General features: G+C 39.1%; 1 protein-coding gene across 1 annotated transcript in view; it reads right to left on the reverse strand.

The window, feature by feature from the left end:
* SYNE2 (spectrin repeat containing nuclear envelope protein 2) overlaps positions 1-25,370 on the reverse strand; it is a 198,884-nt gene that overhangs the window by 128,737 nt on the left and 44,777 nt on the right. The window contains exons 19-41 of the mRNA XM_072863909.1: positions 24,205-24,363; positions 23,762-23,935; positions 22,682-22,816; positions 22,370-22,525; positions 20,964-21,175; positions 20,609-20,684; positions 19,368-19,486; positions 18,672-18,795; positions 17,637-17,794; positions 17,034-17,181; positions 15,249-15,847; positions 14,211-14,390; positions 13,054-13,204; positions 10,369-10,527; positions 9,535-9,696; positions 6,948-7,049; positions 5,434-5,634; positions 4,250-4,415; positions 3,366-3,478; positions 2,385-2,587; positions 1,892-2,011; positions 1,502-1,790; positions 549-718 (exon numbers count right to left, since the gene is read on the reverse strand). Coding sequence (XP_072720010.1) covers positions 549-718; positions 1,502-1,790; positions 1,892-2,011; positions 2,385-2,587; positions 3,366-3,478; positions 4,250-4,415; positions 5,434-5,634; positions 6,948-7,049; positions 9,535-9,696; positions 10,369-10,527; positions 13,054-13,204; positions 14,211-14,390; positions 15,249-15,847; positions 17,034-17,181; positions 17,637-17,794; positions 18,672-18,795; positions 19,368-19,486; positions 20,609-20,684; positions 20,964-21,175; positions 22,370-22,525; positions 22,682-22,816; positions 23,762-23,935; positions 24,205-24,363 — 4,076 coding nt within the window. The remainder of the gene's footprint in view (positions 1-548; positions 719-1,501; positions 1,791-1,891; positions 2,012-2,384; positions 2,588-3,365; positions 3,479-4,249; positions 4,416-5,433; positions 5,635-6,947; positions 7,050-9,534; positions 9,697-10,368; positions 10,528-13,053; positions 13,205-14,210; positions 14,391-15,248; positions 15,848-17,033; positions 17,182-17,636; positions 17,795-18,671; positions 18,796-19,367; positions 19,487-20,608; positions 20,685-20,963; positions 21,176-22,369; positions 22,526-22,681; positions 22,817-23,761; positions 23,936-24,204; positions 24,364-25,370) is intronic.

Here is a 25,370-nt window from a genome sequence, read left to right on the forward strand (position 1 = left end):
AATAAACCAGGCTTTAAAAACTACTTTAAAAATCCCAGCCTCCTAGATTTACCCCAAACTCTCTTCTGAAGCAGTACGAATCTGTGTAAACGTAGATCCCACCTCTGCTGGGGACCGTGCCTGGCGCACAGAGCCCAGATCACATTGCGGGGAAGGGCCACCGCAGTGGTTAAATCAGTGCACCCACACTGCATAGTCTAATGAAACAAGGAGCACTGGGTGCACTTATTTATTTTTTATTTTTTTACAAGAGTGGCTGAGCTACTTCAGTATCAAAAGGGAACCTGAGGGGAGCTGGGCAGACTCCATCAGCTGTCCTGCCACCCCCCTTACACCTCCTGGCTACACCCCCCCCCCCCCCCCCCTTGACCATTCAATCCAAACTGTGACCTGCCCCTCCACAACACTGCAGAAACACAAGTATATTTGCAGGTATCTTGTTCTGTCCCAAAAGAACACAAATTAAATGGAACTGGTGCAGGAAGAAGAGAAGAAAGTTGATATAGCAGTTATTGATCTGTACTGCCTCTTGGCAAATTCCACATTACCTTCTATATTCAGTGGCTAACCGACAGGTGCTTTCCCACTGGTTCTGGAGCTCAGAAATAGTCTGCTGAACCACTGGCTTCTTAATTTTCTCATTTCTCATTAAAGTTTCTCCTAGAGCTACCACGTTCTGTATTTTGGCCTCTCCTGCATCTTTGAGAGCTGTGATTTCCTGTATTAAACAAGAAGCAGAAGCAGTACATATATAACTATTTTTGGTTACAGAATAAAAGGTATTACCAATAATTTTTTTCATACTTTGTACACTGCTGTTCAAGACAAAAGAATTCCCCTTCCAATATATCACATAACTGACACATAAATGGATAGATCATCTAGTTTTAGAAAGTCTGGGATAACGAAGGTGATTTATTAATTATTCTCTACATAACAAAACCAACATTGTGCTGACAAATAAAAAAAAATGCTCCAAATCTTAGGGAGAGATATTTGTCACAATAATGCCTCTTCCACAGAACGAGACATGTAAATCCCAGAATCCTCACCCTAAGTAGTCAGAGAGAGGAGACGCCAAAGAGGACATTGGGGCCTGAGAGACTCACCCAGGCAGTGGAGCAGCCCAGCACAACAGCACTGCAGGACACCCGAGAGGCCACACACTTTGCAGAGGCTCTCCAGATGCCCCAGCTACATTACTGACCTCCCTCTCCTCCTCTGGAGTAGGCTATGATGGGAAGGCACACGGCCACCAGCACCTTATGAGTTCAGTGCTGCTCCAGCACTGAGATGCAGCAGAGAATCTCATCTTACGTGTGTAATAAACTATGCAAAAACAAAACCAAAAAAACCAAACACACACCCCCTCCCCAAATAAGCCACAAAACCACAGGCAATCAGCAGTGACAGTATCTTTTACAAGGTACTGACTCACCAAGCATTCCCCTGATATTAGCACGAGCTGTGAAGTGGAAAAGGAATACATTTAATACAATACCTTTATCTGATTAATCCTTTCGTCTGATGGCAACTCACTTTCTTGTGAACTCAGGTTATTAACAGCCTCCTCAAGCTTTTTGATCCAGCAAGAAACATCCTGGGCAAGTTCTTCAAAATTTTGTCCTTCCACTGGAAGCCTCTCAGTATTCCCTGCCATTTCACTTACATGTGTAATCAGTGTCTTGTATCTACTAATAAGATCATTGGCTTCTGAAATGGTTTCATATTCTGTCAGCCCAGCCTCCCTCAAGGAATTTGCTAGCTGAGCCATGGAGTCAAATGGTTTTCTGAAAAACACAAAAAATTAATAAACTTCTGTTTGTTATAACAACATGGAACCATCTTCTTTAGAAGATGGTTCTTAGACTGAGACCAAAGAAAACAATACCTCTGCATTAATAGTGTTTTATAGAAGTTTTCAAGTTTTGTCTCATCTTTTTTGATCTCTTTTAGTTTTTCTTCCTGAGCAGTGAGCCATTCTTCCAAGACCATGCTGCTTTCTTCAAGGCTAAAGAGAGTATACAGACACAGGTCAAAATAAGAGGCATTACATGACTAAAACCTGCTGACAGCAGTGTTTTGCTCAAAAAGTAACATAAATATCATGCACCTGATCACGCAAAGTTTTAAGTACAAGCTTAATTTTAAGTATCTCAGTTCATGTCACTGAAACTATCCATAAGCATATACTCCCATATAACAGGGAGTCTGCTACGAAATGAAAAAACACATGAAGCATACAGCAAAACACTCACTCCCCTTTATTAAAATGCCATCTTTAATAAAAAGCAGGGTTGTTTGCCATTCACTATGGCTGTTTAATAATTAATCACTTTATGTTACTTGTGATTAAAATGTCAGAAACTACCTTAGTTCCCTACCTACTGAGCTGCTGGAGAGAATCACCAAGTTCCTTTTCCCGTTTCTGACATTTGGAGATCAATCTTTGTAGTTCTGCTTCTTGATCTCTCACACGGCTGTTAAGGTGGTTAATGCTTGCTTTGGGCAAGTAATGCTTCACTTTATTCAATAAAGTTTTAACCTCTTGGATATCTCTGTCTTTGCCTTCAGATGTTAGGAAGTGCTGAATAAGAGCACAAACAAAAGATGCATTTGTCAACTTTGTTGCTGTAGAATAGATATTTATGTTACAAGAGTTTTTCAACTCCTGTTATCTCCACCAATATTTTCTACAGCAATTCCAGTTCCTGAAAAGGAATATATGTTAATTCACAGTTTGCTGACTATTCCACTTGTAAATGGAAAAGTTGCTGTTTGTAAAATAAGGAGAAATGGAAGTAGACGACTTGGATTTTCTTCTCTAGAGCACAACTACACACAGAAGAAATAGGCAAGCAGCATTCAGATCTAGCACTGACATCACTATGTCTTCTTCTGCCACTTAACTGTGATTGCTTCTTGCAGACGTTGTGGCTTTTCCATCTATTTTCCATTGATTCTCTCTGACTTAGGGTGAAAATCTGGCTACAACAAAGTGAATGCAAATTTTTCGCATTTGAGTCCAATAGGGGTCAGAATTTCATTTTACTCTCTACATATTTGACTTTCTGCATCTTTGCACACTGAAGTACTTGGTCAAAGTCCATTGACCTTCACTAACTACTGTTCTGTCTCTCACTTGCCCAACTATGTCTGAACTTGAACAGCGATCCTCCATTTTAACAAAGTTTTATTTTCATTCCACTTATTGTCCTCATGCTTTAAGTTACACAAAATGTTCTTTCAGCCTCAAGTTACAAACCCACTGTAGGTGAATCCACTCCCAAGAATAGACTCCTGTGTAAAAAAGTAAAACTTCAAGAACAATCAGCTTTAGAAATTAGAACATTTTAATACTTCACCTTTAGCCTCTGCAGTCTTTCTTCCAGTATCGGTTTTGTTTCTGAGGGGTCAAAGCAGTCCTTCAAAGACAGCTGAGTGCTGCTGAACCAGTCATTAAAATTCTTGCACTGACCTGAAAAAAGATACATTCCAATTTTCTTCATTAATTGTATTCTGTAAAAGAAAACCCTATTTAACATGAAGATTTCAGACAATTTGTAATTACATTTATCAGTGCTACTGTCAAAGGTTGCTTTTCACTACAGACCACGTGACAGAAAATGCTGCAGTTCATACTTTTTTTTACCCAACATTAACTGACAATAAACATAGCTGTTCACTTGGGAGGGACAGTCTGCTATACACGGGAGTTTCAGTAAACAAGACCTTGATCAGCCTCTTGGCAACTTTTCTCATTTCCACACAAATAAATATTACTCAAAAACTATCTGAAGATGAGACTACCTTTGGGCCCAATTCTACACCTGCACAATCCTCTGTCCGCCTAAAACAAAAAGTGGCTAATAATGCTATTCATTCTCATAACTAAGATTAAATAAAAAATGTCTGGAAAAAATGTATTTTTTTAATATAAAATGAATTGCTGTATTTTTAAATGAAATGTTCTGACATTTGTTCTTGAATTATGCTTTAGACTTCTTTTATCTATTTTTTAAAATGTAAAAATAAGAAACAAAATACTTTGATTCAGATTGAGTGGTTTGTTGGAATCAAAAGCCATTTTTATCCAAACCTTTATCTTGTTCAGAACCCTGAAGCACTTTGAGATATCGAAGCAGTTTCAGACACTGAACCAAAAATAAATTAATTGCACAACCTTTAAGTGATTATGATGGTCAATACAAACTCTAAAGCTACATAAATGTGAAATATGTTTGCTTACGGTTCAAAACACCAATAAAGTGATCTTGAAACACATGTTTCTTCTTATTAAATAAATCAGTGACACATTTAAGCTGCTTTTTTAATTCATCCACATCAGGACAATCCGTCTCCTCTTGGAGTAATGTCACATGGTGTTTTTGTTGCAGAATTTTCTGGTGTATCTCCTAAAGTTAAAAAAAAAAAGGACAACTCTTGAAAAGTAAAATTTGAAATGCAAGCAGAATTTCACTGTACAGAGCTGCTTTAGTACAAACTAGAGTTTTGCAAAAAGGTTTAGTCCTGCCTATGTGTCAAAATAATTTCTTCGAGTATATTGACATTAACAAGGCAATCAATAGGTAGATATAAGCACTAAACTCTCCTTGAGCAGTGTGTATACATCTGTATGCATACATAACCAGACATACATTCACTCATGCACATCTTGGCATCACACAGAATAGATATGTGAAGTGCACAGTAATATAGTATGTTGCAGAGCATATAATACCTAGAAGCTATAATGCCTTAGCTGCCATAGGCACTCTTCCACTCCTAAATGCCTTACTCTGTATGGCAAGTCCCTTTCAAGTGGGCTGAAAGACAACTTAGAGGGAGCTGGGAGAATTAATTAAAAGCTATATCTTTCTTCCAATGCCTGTCATTTCACTGCCCCAAATACTAGTGGTCTGACACCCAGAATGTGCATAATCCACGCACTGCTCAACAGGAGGTATAAATCTTGCCAGCCTTGAACCTCAAAGCAGGAAGCAGGTCTTTCTTCACTTCTCTCCCTGGTGCAAAGAGGATGGAAAGTTGGCATAAACTGCCTACTGGGAGTTCCCTTGCAGGCAGGCTCAGGTGGCACAAAGACAACTTCTGTATATTACCCAGTCTTAGAAAAGATACAACCCTGTACCCCCACTACTGCTTCAACGTATCTTGGGTGGTATACTGTTGTTGTGCCTATCACTAACCATACCCAAATAGCTGCAAGGGTTAACTAACTACAGCTGATAACACCCAGTGAAAATAGGCTTTTCATTCACGGTTCTGGCAGCTTAAGGAAATATTCAAGCCAGGCTCTTCACTTGAGTTATTCCAGCAGTTTACAACATATACAGGAGAAACACTTATGAAGACTTGCCCAGGAGAGAAAAAATTAACAAAATTATAAAAGATGCGTCATTTGTGGCACACTACCTCTAATTTAGTAAAGATCTCTAAGGTGTCAGAAGGAGATAAAGCTTTTAACAGTGATTCAGTCATTCCAATCTGTGTCTTGGCCAGATCAAGGTCTCCTTTTAGTTCTGCTGTATTCACACTGATTTCACCAGTCCCCCGCTTCGTTGACAAGAGCTCTTTGATTAGCTCCATTTTTTGCACAACAGATGATCTGATGACCTTAAAATTGGAAATAAACATACACAAGAAATTATACAGGATTGGTTTCCTAGAATATTACAGAAGTCCATGATAGACATAAAAAGCAATGAAATGATCTGAAGTCCAGACGTTTCAATCACAGCTTGTTCCAGTTTCCTTCCCTCCCACTCCGCAAATTGAAAAATAATAATATTTAAGCCCTGCTTTTCTGAGGGGGAATGATCTCAGTTCATCTTTATTAGCGATGCATTTACTGGTGCTGCTTTACTAATAAATTTATTTGTCAGTCTAGTCCAGCGTCTACTCTCAGCTGGATAAAGGCCTTACATGCACTTCAGCTACCAGGAAAAAGAGGGTGCCAGCTCTCTCTGTAACACACCTCCCTGCAGTGATCCCACCAGGACAAATTCCCCACAGCAATATAAAAAGCAGGCAAGGACAACAGAGAAGCAAGGAGCTCTGGCTCGAGACTAGTCACTAAGGAGCAACAGGTCGTTAACCTTATCCTTAAGGCTTCCGCAGATTTGCATGAGACAGCAACTCAATGGGATCATGGCCACATGCTGAAACACCACCCCAGGGGGCTCAGGGCGTCTGGTGCTCACAGTACAAGGTTGCCGAGTCCTTTCCTAAGCTCCTTAGATCACCTTACCCAGTGAAACTCCTCTGAGTTCACTGCCTGCTGAGGATAAACACACAAAGAGCCAAACCGGGTCAAGCTCAAGGTGCATCTGACAGAGACTGGGAGTGGACGCTTAGGATCAAGGTAGGCTAACGTTGTCTCAAACAGCAGAGAAGGATTCATTCTTTGCTGTGTGTAGTTAACACAAAAAGATGAAGATTTCCTTGTAATATCCCAAAGGAAAACATCCCAGTAAACACCACTCTATGCAAATAGCTACATACCACCAAGCTACATTAAGCCATAACCAGGTAAAGGTACAGTTTAAAATAGACGGTCAGCACGCTGAGTTGCTGGGATCCCCAAAGGGATGATGAGGTCCATTGTGCCTTGTTCTTGGCCAATAGCTAAAAGCCAGATATCACTGATATTGGCCTCTTTCAGCAGACGTGCAAAACAGTTGGGTCAGGTCTAAGTTCCTAAAAGGCACAGGACTGACAGAGGCCTTTGTGTTTAAAATGACAGGTTTGGTTCTAATGGCTTGAGAAAGACAACAAATGAAATGTCACTGCTAATAGTCAACAAAATGCCTCCCATTCTCTTTGGGTAGATTTAAGTCAAACCAAGAAATGAGTGTGGCAAAGATGATACTAGAAGCAGGGCTGTAGTAATGAGTTGTGGTGTATGAGCTGTAAAAGCTTCTTCGTACCTGTAGCTCCAGTGGAGGTTCATTACTATTCAGAAGTTCTTCTATCTCAGCCACCGTGTTGTCAAATTTCTGGAGTTTCTGCTCTTGGACTCGTAAGCATGCCTAAAGGTGGAAAGAAGACATTGGTAACTGTGTTTCCCCCCAAATTAAATTTTAATGTTTTTGTTAGAAAATTGTATTACCAATATTCTGATTCTGCATTTTGGCATATAGAGCTCCCACAGCTGGTCCATTTCCTGATTTTCATTTTAGCTATTTAGACATTTTTTTGTATTAGAGTCAGAAACACTCTATGTTTCTCAGGCAAAGCAGTTGTTAATGCAAATCTAGCATAAATGTAACAATGTTAATTATTTTAACTTCTATATTAACCCAAGTAAATTCACAGGAAAATAATCTTAATTTTGTATTTATTTCTTGCTGCTTCTATTAAAAAGGATATTCTCAGATGTTATAGACTTTATAAAGATGTTATAGATGTTATAGTTTATATAGATCTATAGATGTTATAGATGTTATAGTCAAGAATTGGCACCCTGATGATACATTTTGGTAGGGATGTGATAAAATAAAACACATGCTGTTAGTACTTTTTTAATGTAAATCCTTTGTATATGAAAAGACTTCTACTCATTTGAATGGATTTTGGAACAAGCCGGTAATGTGAAAGTAAAATAGCAGCTTCAACTTATGAAACAGGATATATCTAAAATAGTCACATTGTCTCATATTCCCAAATTGATATTCCAAACTCCCTCAGGACCAAGTATTCCTGTGCAGTCTCTGTACAAGCAAACATCAAAACCCATTCATGTGCTGCAGCCCTTAAAAAAGAGTTCCCATTTGCTTACTGGCTACAGGGGAAAGCAGAACTTCTCTCACATTATTTATACTGAAATTATCTTTAGATATGCAGTCAAATAATTAATTACTCTGTTCTTTTGTGACAGGCTTCTTGAAAGCACATGCACCAGTGCTCTGCTGGGCAGTCACAAAGGACCCTGGGTTTCAACCCTATGTAACATGATACACATTGCAACAGTTGGGGTTTTTTTTGTAATTAACATTAATGTAGAGGTGTGTCAGGATCAACAACAAAAGAAATAATAATAAATTGATAAATTAACCTGAGGCCCTCTGCACTTTAAATCATTTTACAAAAATACCAATGCACTGAGTTCCGTTTTCTCTCCTTCTATTCTGCTTTTATAGTAGCTCAGGGGAAACATGGTTTCTCTCTCCCTTGCCCTTTTCTCCTCTCTCTTTTGAGAATTATCTTCTTGCATGGAAGCAGCAGCGTAACCTTAGCGCAGCCACCTCCAGCACAGCCCTTCCTAAGCACCAGCAGAGACACATCTGGGGCATGGTCACATCATGCCGGGCTTGAGCAGTTTCCAGGTAACAAAATGGCTCTTAAGATGCAGTTGCCAGCTGGTGCATTTTCACTGGAGCCCTCAGGGACTTGAACTACCCCAGGTAAATTATTCTAACAATACAATGGTAAAGATGAGAATAATGTGACAAAATATCCACCTCTGCACAGCATGTATACTACTGTTTCACTGAGAAGATCTATATACAAAGAACACCTTGGGTTTTTACTGCGCTGCAAATTAAAACAAATGAGCAGCGCTAACGTAATGCTGCAAATAAGCATAATAAAAACCAGGGCATTTGTAGCACGTAAACACTGAGAAAAAAACTGCCTGCATATTTTCAAACAAGCAGATATGGGATATATTTATGTCTCAACTGAACTCAAGCAGGAAATTATTTTTGTTTAGTAGATACTGCCTATAACCACAATGAAGCAGCGCAGCTGGTCAATTATGGCCCTAAAGTCAGAAATTAAAATATTTACCCCTGTATGAGAGGCCCTTCAATGGCACAGGGCTAGTGCATGTGTTTTTACACCCAACTGCACCCCGGCACCAAGAGTTAATACTATAATCTGTACAAAAGGGTCATGGGGAGCCTAGGCTCTGCTGATGCCTGCCCCTGGAGACCCTTAGCAGGCAGCCACTATTAAGGCTGCATTAAGTTACACTGGGAAGCACACCGGGACAAGGATCGCAGGAGCAAATAAGCCACCTCTGAAACCTCTTCTTGAATTCTGCATTGCCCAGCCATTTCTGAGGCTCCAGTATCTTCACTGATAGGCAATTTCTAACTAGAAAACTAATCATTAGCCTATACACACTCTCTTTCCTTTCTTCTCTAGGCACAAGGAAATACGTGCACCACTGTACTTAGACTATAAGCTTTCCAGGCCTTCTCTTTGCTGTATGTTTGTACAGTGCAAAGGAATGAGGAGGCTTTTGTAGTCTAAAGCAGCATTTGCAGTGTTGCATTAATTTAAAACAACTTAGTATACATATATGCTATCTATTTATCAGTTTCCAAGACCTGCATCCCCAATACATTATGCAATATCTTCAGTGAAACTATCCATGCAGATACAATTGCAAATTTTACAACTTCCTCTGCTTTTGCAATGCTGATATTTCTATGCAATATGCATGTTTATAGTCCAAAGTCCATATCACTACAGTATAAATTAAGGGTAAAACATTTCCTTTCAAATTACCTTCAACTGTGTCAGGTTCTCTTCAGTCAGACAACTGTCTTCTGCGTTCTTAAGTTCTGCATTTGCCCAAGCGTCGATTGTGCCAGATAAACTAAGAAGTTTCTCCCACAAAGCCTGAGCTCTTCCCAAATTATCACAGTAGTTTTCAGTCTTTTCATTGATCTACCATGAGATTTATATACAGAAAACACACACACATTTCAATAATGTTGAGTTATATTCTAAAAGCAAAAGCAGCATAATAAAATTGGAGCAAGATGAAACCACCCACAAAAACAACAAGCGCGGCAAGGGAAAAAAAATCTCATGTGTCTTCACAGTGTACTGGTCATGGAGAAGATATTTAAATCCCTGCCACACATGTCGCCAAACATACCAATCACAACGGCAGCTTGCCAGTTTTAAGGCAGGTTTAGGAAGGAGCCTTGCTCATTAATGTTTATCTACTCACAGTAAATACTGTCTAATCTCAGTATTGATGCACTGCTTAGATCGACAGTGGCAAACATTTCTCACCAAACTCCAGATTGTCTCCATCCACAGAAGTTGTTATGGAAGCTTACAGACTCATGCAGAAAGCACAAATATTGCCTTTCTGCATTTCCTAGAATTATTTACTGTTGACGAGTACCCATGATATAAACTACCTGAGAGATCAGAAACATTACACCAATAGACACTCTGCAAGCTTTCCTCTGGTAAACACTTGGATTTATCTCTTAAGAATCTTTGCCATATTGCACTTAATTTCTTCCAAATATTACACACGCATCAGAATCAATTACTATAATGCATAACAGATAAGACCACCCTGATAATTTACTTTTTACATACATCCAGCCATCTGTCCACAATAATGTTAGCCTCATTCTCGAACGGAGGCTCCTCAAAGCTTCTCATTTTATTGAGCTGGAATTGAAGGTTTTTGCAGATCTGATTTATTTTGTCTACATCTTCAGAGTGATCATTAAATTCCTCTTTTGCCTCTTCAATCTGTGAAAAAGACCAAATGGATATTTATGAGCATGTTTACTTATTACTTTATTCAGCAAAACATTTTTAACTGATGTGCTGTTCTTTTTAGTTTAGAGAAACAACAGCATTACACAAAATAATATATTTTATACAATATGATGAGACTAGGAATGTATCTTGTGTTGCTATATCCCTGTCATGCTGATTGGAACATTTCCCCGTTAGAAATCCATATCATTCTGTTATTGGCTGCAAAATAGCTGAGTGGGAACTATGGGTAATATATTTCTGACTAAGAGAGCCAAAACCACAGCTTGCTTTAAAAGTCGCAATCGCAAGATCCAAGGGTATGTACATCCATACACAGAACCTCGGCTACAGAAATGAACAATGCACAACGTAATAATCGTCTGAGACACTATTACAACTCTAAAAAATATAACCTGGCATTCTGTTCCACAGGTTTTGAACTACTTTTTAAAAAAAGCTTAAATCCTACTTAAACATAGCCATTGTCAAATATGCCATTGCCAGAAACTGAAACATCCCTTTTTCCTACTTTCTATTTAAACACTAGCCTGCTTCTTTGTGCTTAATTGTAATGTCAGTGTTTACAAACAACATGGAAGATCGCTGAAAAAGAAACACTGACCTCTAGTGTTAGGCAATTTGATATTAAAAACTCTCCTTATTTCCCAGAGACAAGCATTACATCTTCTCATATACATACTGCCAGGCACTGAGGCAAGGGGAGGGATGGCAGAGCAGCACTCACAAACCAGAACAAGGCAGAGAATCTTCCCTGTTATTATTTTATATAATTATAAATAACAAATCATCAGCACTCAAGGACATGCCTTGTACTGTGCTGCAGCTATTAAGGACTGCAATTCTGAGAGTGGGAGTTGCAAAACTCAAGGTGAGGAGGAAGGGTTGTTAACAGAGCAAGGGGTCTCCATACAAGCAGGGGCCAGGGTATGCAGGCAACCTCCCCTGCAGCAGGAGCCTGAGTGATAGGAGGTGCCAGAGGTCTCACTGGTGAAACCAAGAAAAGACCCTGCCTCAGCTGAAGAGGGGGTGGCACACAGGGACACCATCCCATTGCCTTGGGGAAGAAACCGCTTACATTCCTTCTTAAATTTAACCATCCCAGGCATTGACTGAGAGCAAATGTTCCTGAATGATATGGGTGATGCCTCATCAGAAAGCCTAAAAATGGGATCTGAACAACCAGCTATATAACCCAGCCAGGAAACGTGAAACCTGTACAGTAAAATGGTCACAATGGACATGCTGCTGTTCGCTAATGCATTAGCCATGGACAACTATGTCCAGCGGTTGTATTCATTTAGCCAAGAAGAATGTAGCTGGCTGTCAAATTTTTGTCTGAAAAAGTAGTAAACTTTAAACTAAATGAGGGAGGGTCCAGCAATACCTGATCATTCAGTCTCATCAGCTAATGTAAAAGCTACTGCAAATGTTTAACTGATATCAAAGACAGCATGGAGCAAATGTTGGTTATGGAGGGCACGGCTCATACAGAAGGTCTGTATTCTAAGTAGGTTTGTACACAGGAGAAGCGAGAAGAGAGATACTGAACTATGGTGTTAGGGCTTCTAACCACAACACAGTTTGGTCAGCAAAGTCAGCATGAGGGCAGACATTCATGCTGCAAATGGAACCAGCTCAAGGAAATACGGTATCATCAGCCCAGTCAAAACCATTTTAGCCTCCAGAAGTCCACACCCCAAGGCAGCAACACGCTGGCAATCCCCAAGCTGTCTCTGAGCCTGGTGGCAATGACATATAGCGATGTACACAAGCTCCAGCCCGGGAAGCAGGATAGATCTGTCACGGCCCAGCCTCTGAGTGGATGTGCCATGCTGGCACAGCCTTATGGCTCCTGTTCCTGATCCTGCTTGCCTGGGGCTAGCTGAAGATCTCTGCACAGCACTGCATGGTGCAGACAAACCCTGCAGCCCTGCCCGGAACCCAGTGACACGAGCAAGGAGAGGATACGGATCTAAATTCTTGGTTATAAGCTACAGCAACAGCAGAGAAACAAGCAGCCCCAAGGAGCTGCACTACCTGTTATTTTTGCTTTAAGTGGTATAACATTTTAAAGTATCTTCTTAGTAACAAATGAATTTGTTATTTTTGTATACTTACAAACTGCTCACTACAAGGTTTTTAACTCAGTAGAAAATACAGAAATATTCTAACGGGTATGGGTGAATATGGCTGATTTTAACATGTATTTTTGGTAGGACAGGATTTCATCTTATTTTGATACTAGATCTTAGTTTTTTTATGTTGTTTTTTTTTTTTAATCCCACCTCTTTAACAAGACCTTGATTCACTAAGCAAAGCTAGACATCAACTTAAAACAAAACCAGGGTACGGTCCCTAAATGTATTTTGGAAGCCAAAGTGAAAGCAAGGTCTTAACATTTGCCCTGAAGGCTGGGTGTGCAAGGGCAACCCTACACCTGAATGCTCCCAGGAAAGGCTTTTCTTTCCTTTTCAGTAAGTTCTTGTTACTCACCTTTGTTATTAGTCTGTTCAAATTCTCCTTCCCCATGTAGGAAGTTTGCTGTGAAAGCACAATCTCCTGTTTCTGAATGATGCTGGTCAGACTAGTTTTGCAGCTTTGATATTGCTTCAGGAGCTCCAGAGCCCTGGCACACTGCTCCTGGCTATTAAAAAGAGATGTATTATTTATGGCCTAAGCATAAAACAGCAGCCTCAACCTTTTGTCTGCTTCCTCCTCCTCTATTCAAACATATGGGGAGATTGACTACTATGTCTGGAAGAGAGAAAAGGAGGGATAAACTGTACCAGTCATAAACCCTGCAATACTGCGTGATACCTGGTGTGGTATTTGGACAGTTTTTGGAATCAGAAATGCCCTTCACTATCATATGCCTCTGATTCACATTTAACTGTGATGTGATCTGAGCAGTTCTGTTTATATGATACTCTCCACTTGAAAGGTGAGCTCAGTCACCAGTGAAGTGAAATACAATGTGCAGCAGATATCACAACAGCTTGGGTGGTGGACAGTGGGAAACACCACCTTGGCCCAGCCTTCAGTGGGATATGAAAACAGATTACTCCCACTGACACCTGTGCAAGCCATGAGGATTAACCAGAACTGTGCCAGTCCATGCAAAGCCTCTAAGCATCTTTAAAAACCATAAGAGAAGGACAGATGCCCTGGGTGATCAATCATAGCCTTTCCCAGTCCTCACTCTCACAGACTTATCAAACCAAGCTCCTGTAGTCTTTTCCTGCATAAGATACTGTTTTCCCAGCTGTGCTCTTCCATTTGTTTGTTTGCCTTTTCTTTTTGAATGTGCTGGCATGAAATTCACAGCAAATATAGAAGGAAGACACATCATTCCCAGCAGCAGCCAGGTTTTCCTTTTGGATACCAATTAAGTCCAACACATCACTGCATACCTGCTAAATGATGGGACTGTGATGTCTTAAAAATAAAAAAAATTTATGAGCTTTGGCTGCAAACTTCTATGTGCAATTCTTGGCATTATGATAGTTTTCAGCATCATAATAGTAACATTTGCTACAGTATCAGTATTTAATTTACTTTAAAATATGGTCTAATGTTTTTCTGCTGTTTCATTTTACAAGCAAAATTCTTACTCGTACAATACTACTTCAAAATGTAACTTTTCTCCTTACCATTCAGCAAGCAAGAGTTTTGTATCCTCCCATAACCTCTCTGTAACTCTGCACTGTTCATTTGCTTCCTCTGCTTTTTCCTCTTTGATCTGTGGGAGCTTATTAGCAATTTCTCGCATAGGTTTCATTTCAACAGCAGTACAATCCAATTCCTTTTCCAGTTCTGTTAATGATTTTACCCTTTATTAGAAAAAATGAAATACAGCCTTATATTAAAGTAAGTCTCTGATTTTTTTCCCCAATGTAATTATTAAGTTCCCTAGAAATTAATCCTGAGTGGCACATACCGACTATATTAAATGACATCATAAAAACTCTAATTTGATCTTCAGTTCCTGTAATTTGACACAGTCCTTCAGATGAGTTATGCTGACCTAAGTCCTTTGAGAAAGTAATCCAAAATCCTAAAGTCCAATAGGGTATGAACATAGTGAATTATTTTCTATAAAAAGGTAAGTTCATTCTGGCTATCTTAAAATACGGTCTAAGAAAGGAAGCTATGCCATAGCATGGGATTTCAGAACTTAAAAAACAGTCACAGCTTACAAACTCCTCTCCCCTCCCTTCTTCCACCCGCATAAACAGTAGTGAATTGTTTATTCATCCTCTGCAAGGCTGCAGAGAGCTCCTCTGAAACAGTATCAGAGACATACAAATCATGTTAGTGGCTTTCTCAGGGTGTGGTAAAATAACACAACACTTCTACAGCGCAGAGTTTCACATCATGTGTGTCGGTGCTCAGCAAGAAGACCTGTCTCCCTGTTCGACAGTTTTCTTACTGAAAATTATGATCATAACAATCAGCCTCCTTCTATTTTTTCTTCATCAATGCTGCTTCAAACAAACACATACATAGAAGTTTAAAAGGAAAGTTATTTAGGCTGTGAGGCAGAGAATAAACTATAAGCTCACAACTTCTTTCAGTGCTCCACAGATACTTCAAGACACATTCAAGTTTCAGTGCTCTACTCCAAGGGGGCCACAGGCCCTCTGAGTTCACTGAAATAATGAAATTAAGAGCTTTAAACAAGAATTCACCTTTGCTGAATAGCTGGAATTGTTGGATCCTTCAAGCCTATTTTGTTAATTCTGTCACGTAGATCCTGAATGTTTTTAAGGAGTTCACTATTTTTTGTGGAAAAAATCTTGTATAAGTCTTTCTCCTCTGTATGCATCAGTTCACTTGAGGGATCACAAATCACATTTAGCTCTTCAGATAAAGTCAGAACAAGGTTTTGACAGCAAGTCTTTCTCCCAGATTCAGCATCTTCCAAACAGATATCAACCGTTTTCAAGCGTTCATCCAAACATTTAGCCTCTTCTGCCATATGAGAAACTTCTTGTGCAGCCTCTCTCAATGTTTTTCCCTGTATTTCAGGTTGACCTGAGGGATCTGTGAGACATTTGATGGAAGACTGAATCTTCCTCAATGAGACCATAAAAGCTTCCAGATCTTTAAGGACTGTCTCGCGGATCTGCATTTTATGGCTCATTTCTTCAAGCTGGTTTTGATAGTAAATCATAATTTTACTTGCAGCTTGCAGGTCTATTGGATTAAATTCATCTCTTGCTGAACTATCTAGGTGTTCCAATTGTTTGCACACTTCAATCTGATTTAATATGGATCTCTGTAGCTCCTGAAATTGAGAGAATGACCAACAGTGTTAGCAAGTGAAAGAAAATCTGTATCTTGCATTCAAGCTGAACCTATGACTGAAAAACAAATTATACTCGCGATAAAATAAGTACGCTAAACAGGGTGGTTAAGAAAGAAAACCTCTTTTTCCTACTCTTGACTTTGGTGGAGGGAAGGAAAAAGAAGAAAAATCAAACAAAATGGTATTCCACACACAGGGAATTTGGTCAGCACTACAGAAAGCCCAAGCCTCTTTCCAGCAATCAGACAAAAAGGAGAGAAAGATGATGAGAGTCCTGGGACTGAAACTAGCAGGCTCTCGCAGCAGGAGATCACTCAGAGCACAGGCAGGCACATAGATGTTTCTTACTCTGCAATCTTTTAAGTTCTTTATGCTATACTTTTGGAGGAGACTTACACACATTTAAAAATCTCTTGGTGAAGTCTGCATGCTATCTGGCTACAGCCCTCAGACAAACAGCAGTGTGTCAGTGTTGTGAAACTCCAAATGTGCAGAGAGCTGGGAAAAAATGCAGGGCCCTTCCAGCCAAAAAGAGTCATCCCAGACAGAGAGTGCACATGCTTTCTGCCCTATGGGCTGAGAGACCTAAACCCTACTTAGCTTGAGAGCCAAGGGCAGCCAAATGCAAACTTTCAGTTCTGCATAGCAGTCAGTGTGTTCAGCTCGGAGTGCATATCAAGAACAAAACAATACTCACCCTGCCTCACAGACAGACCAGAGCCTAGGCATAAGATACTGATAGCAGGTAAACAAGTTGTTGCATACATGCAGAGCTTCAAAACCATCCTGGGGTGTGCTCAGATACCTCAGCAGATACCTCAGTGACACAGAGCAGCTTAGCTTAGCTCACAAATTAACACTACATTATGCATATGACTCCACAAAGTGATATAAAGTCAGGTGGGAACAAGGTAAATCTGGAAAGTCCTAACCTAAGACGAAATGTTCACGACTATGCTTTTTACCCTATTAAGGGTCCCTGGCTGGCTCTACAGGAACAATGACATTTAAAGCAAAGGCAGTTAAATGCTGTTAGACATTAGAAGGTTTGGGAAGTCTGGTAACCGATCCCAAACTTCTGAGTGAAAATCCCATTAAGTTCTCTAGTTCCTAGACATATTAAAAACTGTTCTGGCTAGGGTGTGGTCTCTGCATTTTCCCTTACCTTTAGTTCCCTATAAGCAAGATCACTATTCATCAGATTAAACTGCTGGATATCCTTTTTCTTCAGCCGCTGATCTAATTCACATAGAAGAATTGATTCATTTTCTATTGGCAAAACAATTTCCAAAGCAGTCCTTAAAGAGTTTGTTCTAGAAGAAAGGTAACAAAACATGAACTGGGAAAGCAAGAGAAAAGACACGCAATGTTTTACAGCACAAAAAGCCACAAAGATAATGTAATTGACTGTCTAACAGATCTAATCTTCCTCCTCCTGAGGTCAAAGGAGTTTTTTCCATTGATTAATAAGAAAAGCAGCATGAATCTCAGTGAATTTAACCAAACGGTTGAAGGAAATAGCAGTAAACTTGGGAATACTGCACAGTGATGTTACAAAGATCCGACTCTGTGCTTCTTGAGAGATTCACACTCTCTGCAATGTATACATGAACCAAGTATAATTAAGAAAAGCTTAATTTAATGCAATTAAAAAAAAAGGTTAAAAATATGCAGGTATTTTCTGTAACACACACTATTCCCTTCACAATACACACATTAGTTACAATGAACTATTCCTTAGCTAATATCATGAATTGTTATTTTATACCTGGTACTTATAATATCCTGAAGCTCTTTCCATTCTCCTTTTAGTTTGCTTCTCGTCTCAGAGATAGCAGCCTGCTGCACTTCATCCACAAGATTCTCTAAGGTAGATGAGATGTTTTCCAATTGTGTCCAACCAGAATTGGTTTCACTCTCTATCACCTAAAAGATATGCAGCGTTAATTGCATTTGTATGATCCTGTATTTCTCAATGGACTGGAGAGTTCATAAAATTACAGCCACAAGAGCCTCTGCAGAAAAAGTGAAAACATCACCTGAAAGTAAGAGTAACTATTGCTTTCTTTTTCTTTAAGACTCCATTTTTAGCTGCATGCAAATCTCTACCAACTTTTTATGATGAAAATTTCCATGTCAGATATATGCCTTGGCTACATTTTATAAAAAGTTCAATAAATATGGCTCAGCCATTTTTACAAGAATGAACGGAAAATATCTCAACATAGTTACATTCAAAAGAACAAAACACAAATGTAGAACTGAACCAAGTTCTGAGATGCTAAATAACCTGCGTACTCCTTTCAAGCAAGGACTTGAAAAATTGCAGTAATAAATTCTCCAACATCAATTGCATGCCTTTTATCATCCCCTTAAGGTTCTCACAAACCTGATCAAGTTATAAGTCCTGGAACAGTTTCATTCTGCACATACACCACTGGCCATTTGATCGTTCAACTCTGGTGACTCCTCCAGCCCTGACCATGGTCCATCACTTATCACTTCTGCTGACAAAAAAGCTGCTTTCCATAGTTATTGTTTCCATTAGACCTATTTCAGCCTGCAGATCACAAGCTGAGAGGTACCAATTTCTTCTTTCAGCAACACTTGCAAAACTCCACTGCTAAGTAGGAATGCAGTTCTGCTGAATGCTAAACCCTTGATTTCCCTTCTATTTCTAATAAACGTGGTTGTAAGGATGCTCCTTTTCCCTTGGCAATACACAAACACAAAGAGCTGAGGGCTCTACATGAGAAAATAACAATTTAGGCACCAACTATGTTTTTAAAAGATGAATACTTACCTGTAGTTCAAGTAGCTTATTCTGAAGGCATGAAGTGCCTTTTATTTCATCAGTAAAGCCAGATGCTACTTTATCTCTGCTGATTTGCAAAAGTTCCTCCAGGTTACTTCTTTGTGTGTCATAGCTAAAGAAAGATGCAATCACTTTCAGAGAGTATTACCTCTAATTTAGTGGAACATGGCAGGGGCTGGGACTTGCTGACCAATAGATTACCGTATAAAATAAGCAGTCTATTGCAAATGCATATTTTTACCTAAGTCCCAAATGAATGGGCATAAATAAGCAACAATTGCTCACCTGGTTAATTTTCAAGTATGAATGCCTGCCTGCATTCTCTAAATTTGGTTTTATGAACATAAAAATGTCAGTTCTTTAAAAACTTGACACATTTTTTTTATTTTGCAATATATGAAGTTATTAGTAAGGCAGATATAGATTTTTCTGGCCCAAGAAAACAGCAGAAGAAAGAGTTTTCTAGCTCTAAGTGTTCTTGCTACAAAATCCTAATGTTTGAAGCATTTAGCTACTATAGTGCTTCCATATCAATTACAGAGCAATATTAAGTAAACTGTAGTAGAACAAGAACAGAGCTCTGCATAGCAAAAGTGCACCCCATATTTGATACGCTCAATTAATTTATGAATGTCTAGCATAGTATGATCTCAATATACATGCATTTTATCCTTTAAAACTTACCTCTCTAATAAAGCTGGTATGGGCAAATCACTGTCTTCCTCAAATTTCTTTGCATAGCTTTCTCCATTGTGATGTTTCACATCTGGTTCCAAAACCATATCTGCAGCAGGTCTTGAGGTCTAAGTAAAAATAAAAAAAAGGTAACAATGACCTCTGCATCATGCTGTGTCAATACATAGTGAATACTAGCAGACATCTGTGAACTCCTGAAAGAATCAATTGCTTCATGTGTCCCAAAGGAGATGAGAGATACCATTCATGAATACAAGATGTGTTTAAACTCAATCATGAACCAAAAGAGCAAATTTTTGAACACTTGCAGCCAGATCATTCATTCCTTCCACAGATACTGGGTCTTTGGCAAGCACAATCCACTTGTGCAAATTTTTGCTGCAGCTCCAATGGACATCCTTGGGCAACCACAAGGCACTATCTTCTGCAGCTTTTTTCAGGCTGCTTATACCAGATGCCCACGCATGTCTCTCGCCCTTGATTGTAGGATATACTCTACTCCTCAGTTTGAGGCTGGCCGATGTTAGTTACACAATTCATACTTTGATTATCCATGAGAGAACAGATTTCATCATTGTATCAGGGACAATATTAGTAGCCTTACAAGAGATCTCCCTTGATAATAGCCAATTCCTACATATCTTCAAACTTTATGTAAATGCAATGGGTTCCTTCCTATAAATCACCAGTCTGGAGGCTGTCTGATGAGCTGTCTGCAGCCTTACTTGCATGAATGTTTATCCCAAACAAGACATCTTCTGTGGCATCCAAATGATGAACTGCAGTATCTTGTCTCTCTGAAATTATTTCTAAAAGTTCCATGTGTTCTGGTTTTCCCTGTATTTTTCTAAAGCAAATGCCTCCAACACTTCACTGTTTTTCCTCTCTGTGTCCTCTGAAACTTGTTCAAATTACTGGGACACTACAGGGGATTTGCACTTGAACACAGCTTCACACATGACTCTTCCAGCTGAAACCCACTCTTTAGCAAAATATAGTGCAAGGTTGGAGACTCACATCTCCTCAGGATGCCTACTGCTGTTCCTTTCAGGTTACTTTTTAATATTTACTTAGTCTATGTTTCCAAATGCAATGGGTTTTGATGTCTGACCAGAGGCCTGAGGTCCTACCACAATAAGAATATTAACAGAAATAATCAGTTTTTCCTTTTGCCAATGACCTCCCCTAGACAGAGCACTGTTTTCTAACAGTAAGTATGGACTTCTTACCTCCTGTACCGGAAGGCTATCAATTTGTTGAGAAGAACCAGCCTTTTCTCCATTCTCAGAAGCAACAATGGAGCTCCTACAGTTTAAAAGAAATTTCAACTTAGGAACAAAATATGAAATACAAAGGGAAAAAAAGAAATCTTGGCTGATGATTAACAACAGTGCAGCTGTGACGAAGGGTAATCAAACATTGTACTTGCTAGTTTATGAAACTTAATACTAAATGTTTAAATGTACAGTTGCCCATAGTAAAGTACACAGTAACACACGTGGTAGTACATTTACAATATCACAAAATTTATCCATATATCTGATTTCTGTGAATCTACAACACATCACACACTCAGTCACCCACTCTTTCTTAGATGACTGTCCTTTTCCAGCACGAGACAGCAGGGCTGTGTAAGTATCTGCCACAATTTGTTGAAGCTTTTCTAGCTTTTGTTCACAGTCTGCAGTCAATGTCTGTATGCCCGGGACAGTTTGTTCTGATAGTTTTCCCAATATTTTAAGGTCTTCTAATGACTTGCTGAGTTCCCTCAGGCTGCCTTCATGTGAAAAAAAGGCCTAAACAAAGAAAAACAATATAATAAACTCCTGTTAAGTCATAAGGATATGCAATTGTTCTCACATTTTTTTCTATTTCCATTGTCTTCTTGGATGACTGCACTTGAAGTGTAAGCTGTCAAAACAGGAGAGAAACATTTATTTTCCCTTGATTCTTTTTCAAATAGAGCCAGGAAAGAAATTGGGATTTCTGGCAACATGTTCCCCAGCTGCATTTACAAGACTATACTGACTCTTGCTTGATTTTGAAATTCATTATGTTACTACAATTTTAGCTACTTTTGGTCCCAAGTCCTCTTCACACTGACATCAGAAATACATGTCCCAATGACTAAAGAAAAACTAGAACTGGAAAATTTATTTAAAATATTCCCCATCAATAATTATACTTTCTAGGGTGAAATCAAGATATACTAAAAATCTAACAAAAATATGAGCAGAAGGAATGCACCTGAGAACACTTATTTCTCATCACTCTTGCATATGTCATATTTGCTGAAGATTAACTCAAGAGAAGCAAAGACTAAAACTCCACTGAATTCAATGAAGACCAGAATTTCATCAGGAGAGCAATTTCTTATCTTTGTAAGTGGTAAACCGGCCACATCAGTGCATCTCAAGGAGGAGGATGAAGGAAAATACTAGAAGCAATGAAGTGTAAAACCCATTGCTTATGGAATATGTAATATTCACCATGACTCACTCTGGCAAGTGAAACATGAACACCTTTGCCTAACTCTGTGGTTAATTTATACACAGCACAAACACAGAGGTAAAGTGCAGCTATTGCACTGTGAGAAGATACTCTCACCTGAAGGCACCTAACACCATCTATGCAACTGTAACAAATCAAGGGAGTCACAGAACACATAATAATTTCTTACTTTTACACTTAGCACAGCTAAATCTGTTTCAATACTTCAAGACTGTCTTTAAAAAAAAAAAAGGAAAAAAGACACCATCCATGTAAGAAGGAAGTAATTCTAACAGTCTGCAAGGAGGCTAATATCTGCAGTCAAAAAAGGTAAAGAAATAATTTGGGTGGCCTCTTTGTTCTGTGTTTACATAACACCAAGCACAAGGGCCCTGTTACACAAACACAGGCTGCAATAATGTACCTAAAAGGGAGCAAGAAGGACAGACAATGCATTCACAAAGAGAAGTAGTTGAGCAGAAAAGGAATGTGGCAGGTACCTCATGTTCCTTGATGAGCCCTTTGGTTTTATCCATACTTAGGAGTTTCTTCTCTTTGCCCAATTGCTTATTGATTTTTTTTAAAGTTGCATTAAATTTCTTTTTTTCTCTTTCTACTATGAGCTGGACATAGGATATAATTTCATGATGAACTGCCTGCAAAATTCAAAACGCATTATCCCTGTGAGATGGTGAGACAGTATTACAAAGCAAATAAAAACCTCAGAACATATTGTGACAAAAAAATTGTTTTTCAAATATGCCAGCCCTAATGAAAAGAGACAGTAGATTCTCCTTCCTGTATTATCTCACCTCCCATCTTTTACGAACATCTTCACTCTTTTCTTCCACTACCAGCTTTTCACGATCAGATGAAATATTTTTCAGTTGTTCAGCTGCTTTCAAAAATTTGTCAAGAACTTTATTGTCCAGAGCATTAAAAGCTTCCTGCAAGAAAAGCATCATAATGAAGACTAAACAGAACTGAATGTAGCTTATTTACCTAGTAAAATTACATCATACATAGCACACAAAACTATGCACAAAGCATGTATACATTGCATGTATGGGCCGTGATAGGCCTTGCATGGGTGAGTATGAGGGCATTCTCCACCCTTGCATACCTGCAAAAAGGTTGAAGACAATATCAGTGTATGCTTTTTGGAGAAAAGCAGATGTTGTTCTTGTCACTCCTCTTTTAGGGGCAAATTTGGTACCAAAGAAGAAAGATTAAGGTCCCTGAATGCATTTCTAGGGAATATACGTGGCCATGTCCCATGCCTGTCAGAGAGCAGGTGAAAGGTCTGCATCAGTGAGATGGGACCCTATGAGATGGCCTGGAGTGAGGCTCTGTGCTGCTCCCGGCACACGGCCGCCCAGGACTTGCTGTGCAAGATGAGGCAACACAGATTTTGGGCACTTCCATTTTTGATACCTCACTAAGGACTCCTTTAAGAGATCCTGATTTTGAGATCGGACACTTTCTTTAGCAGTTAGCCACTAGGAAAAAGAGGTGATTCAGTATTTACAATCACAGTTTAAAAACCTGTACAAGAGTTCAGGCATGTGGTTCTTGATGGGAATCTTAATTAAATCAGGCAAAAAAGATGGCTGTAGTTCAGAACATGATAAGTACTGATGGGATGATGGAGTAATTTAAGTTAAGACAGGGCACTGAATAAACTTCCATACAGATTTACATTTCTTCATTCAAGCTGTCTGCCGAGTTAATATATGCTAACAGTGCTAAATCAAAAAGCTGAGAAAAGCATTAATAGCTACCAAAAAAACCCCAAACCTCTGATGTTTTTCCCACTGTGGCACCTTAGCCTTTTAGATACTAAATAGCACTAAGAAATACTCAAATTCAGCTGGCTCAGAAAACAAACCCACCTCGTATCTTGAAATACATTCTTCAGGACTTAATTTTTGACTGACAAGTTGAAGAGCCTTTGAAATGGAGGCCTCAAGTTCTTTCTGGGATTCTTCAAAATTGAGCAAAGCCTCCTTCTCTGAGGGTCTCTTCTCAGATTTGGACAAGATGTTGTTCATGTCACCCATGACAGCCTTGGAAGAAAGAGACTCTTTTCAGAACATGCCTGAGTGTCAGTAATTCCATAAAGCTATTGCTTCATAACATCACTCAAGTTTTTTGAGTTGAGATACTGATCTTTGAAATGTTCTAGCTTTTGCCCTGGCAAGAGTCTAGAGACTGATTCCAATAGTCTAAAATGTTTTCTATTTTACATGAATGACAAGGAGTCTTCCTAATCACATAATGGTAAAATTAGAAATGTCTGTGTGTATTAAGTACAACAACAATAAAAAAGGAGTACCTCTATTTTGTCTCTGGCTTCTTTAATTCGTGCCTGCAGCCCAGTGGTGCGAGAATGCTGTTGGGACACCTGACTTGAAACATTTTGTGTCAGGGATTGCAATATCTCTTCTGCTGCCACAACTTCTTCTTGGCATGAGGTTCCCCTTGCAGCCAAGCTCTGGTTGAATGAAAAGCATTAGAAGCCTCTACAGTATTTATGTCTTTTTGTTTAAAGGAACTGAATGAAAAAGCCAGCATTGATCATGGACAGTCAATATTTGGTCAAGGAAAAATCTTATATTCCAATTATGGTCAGTGTATTGCACTGCAAAATCTCTGTGTAGAGAGAAAGAAATTTGCTGCCATCCACAGGGGATTCTGTTTTTTGAAACGGTCTTTCTGTCAATGTGATACCTCCCATGTCTTTGCCTCAGAGCCAATTAGAAGTATTATTTAAACACATTCTCCCATCCTAACAGCTTTCCAAATGAGTGTACAAACCACACATTTGGATATGCATCATCTGATGATGAAGTCATCCAAAAGTAAGCACATATCAAGGCTCAGATTTTCTTGTGGTATTCAGTACTAAAAAGCAGGAAGCAGCTGGGTATTTTGCATGCAAAAGTAGTGTGCCATATTTGAATATTTATCATGAAATGTCATTATTAGAGCTGTTTTGATCTATGAATATTCAACACATTTTCCTGTTTGAAGTTGTCAATTAGCATTCTTCTAATGATAATCAGTGCTTTATTCTGGATCTTGACCTACTGTACCACAGGTAATAAGCGACCTGACCTCTTCTGCTCACAGACATGGAGATACAATACCAGTCACATTTTTGGAGGCTGTATTTCAGGGTGTCTTTTGTTACTTCGTTTTTTTTAACAAACTAGTGTCACACTGCAAAATGAGGCTTATTTTATAAACATATGCCCACAATTACAAAAAGATGAATAGATTCTTTTCATAGGCTCACACTCCTAATTCTGTCAACTAAACACAGTGCAAGAAGGCACAAACCAAAAGTAAACTAACACTAATTCTGGTTCACAGTTATTGTAGGTGGATTTAATGTACCAAATAAGATCTATGTTTAATTTTAGCCCTTAGACAGAAGAGCTCCAAAGAAACCTCCTTCTGGTGGTCACCTTCCTACCATTAGATTATACTGGGCCCGTT

Source organism: Ciconia boyciana, chromosome 6 (genome assembly GCF_034638445.1).
Source record: "Ciconia boyciana chromosome 6, ASM3463844v1, whole genome shotgun sequence".
NCBI classification, from domain to species: domain Eukaryota; kingdom Metazoa; phylum Chordata; class Aves; order Ciconiiformes; family Ciconiidae; genus Ciconia; species Ciconia boyciana.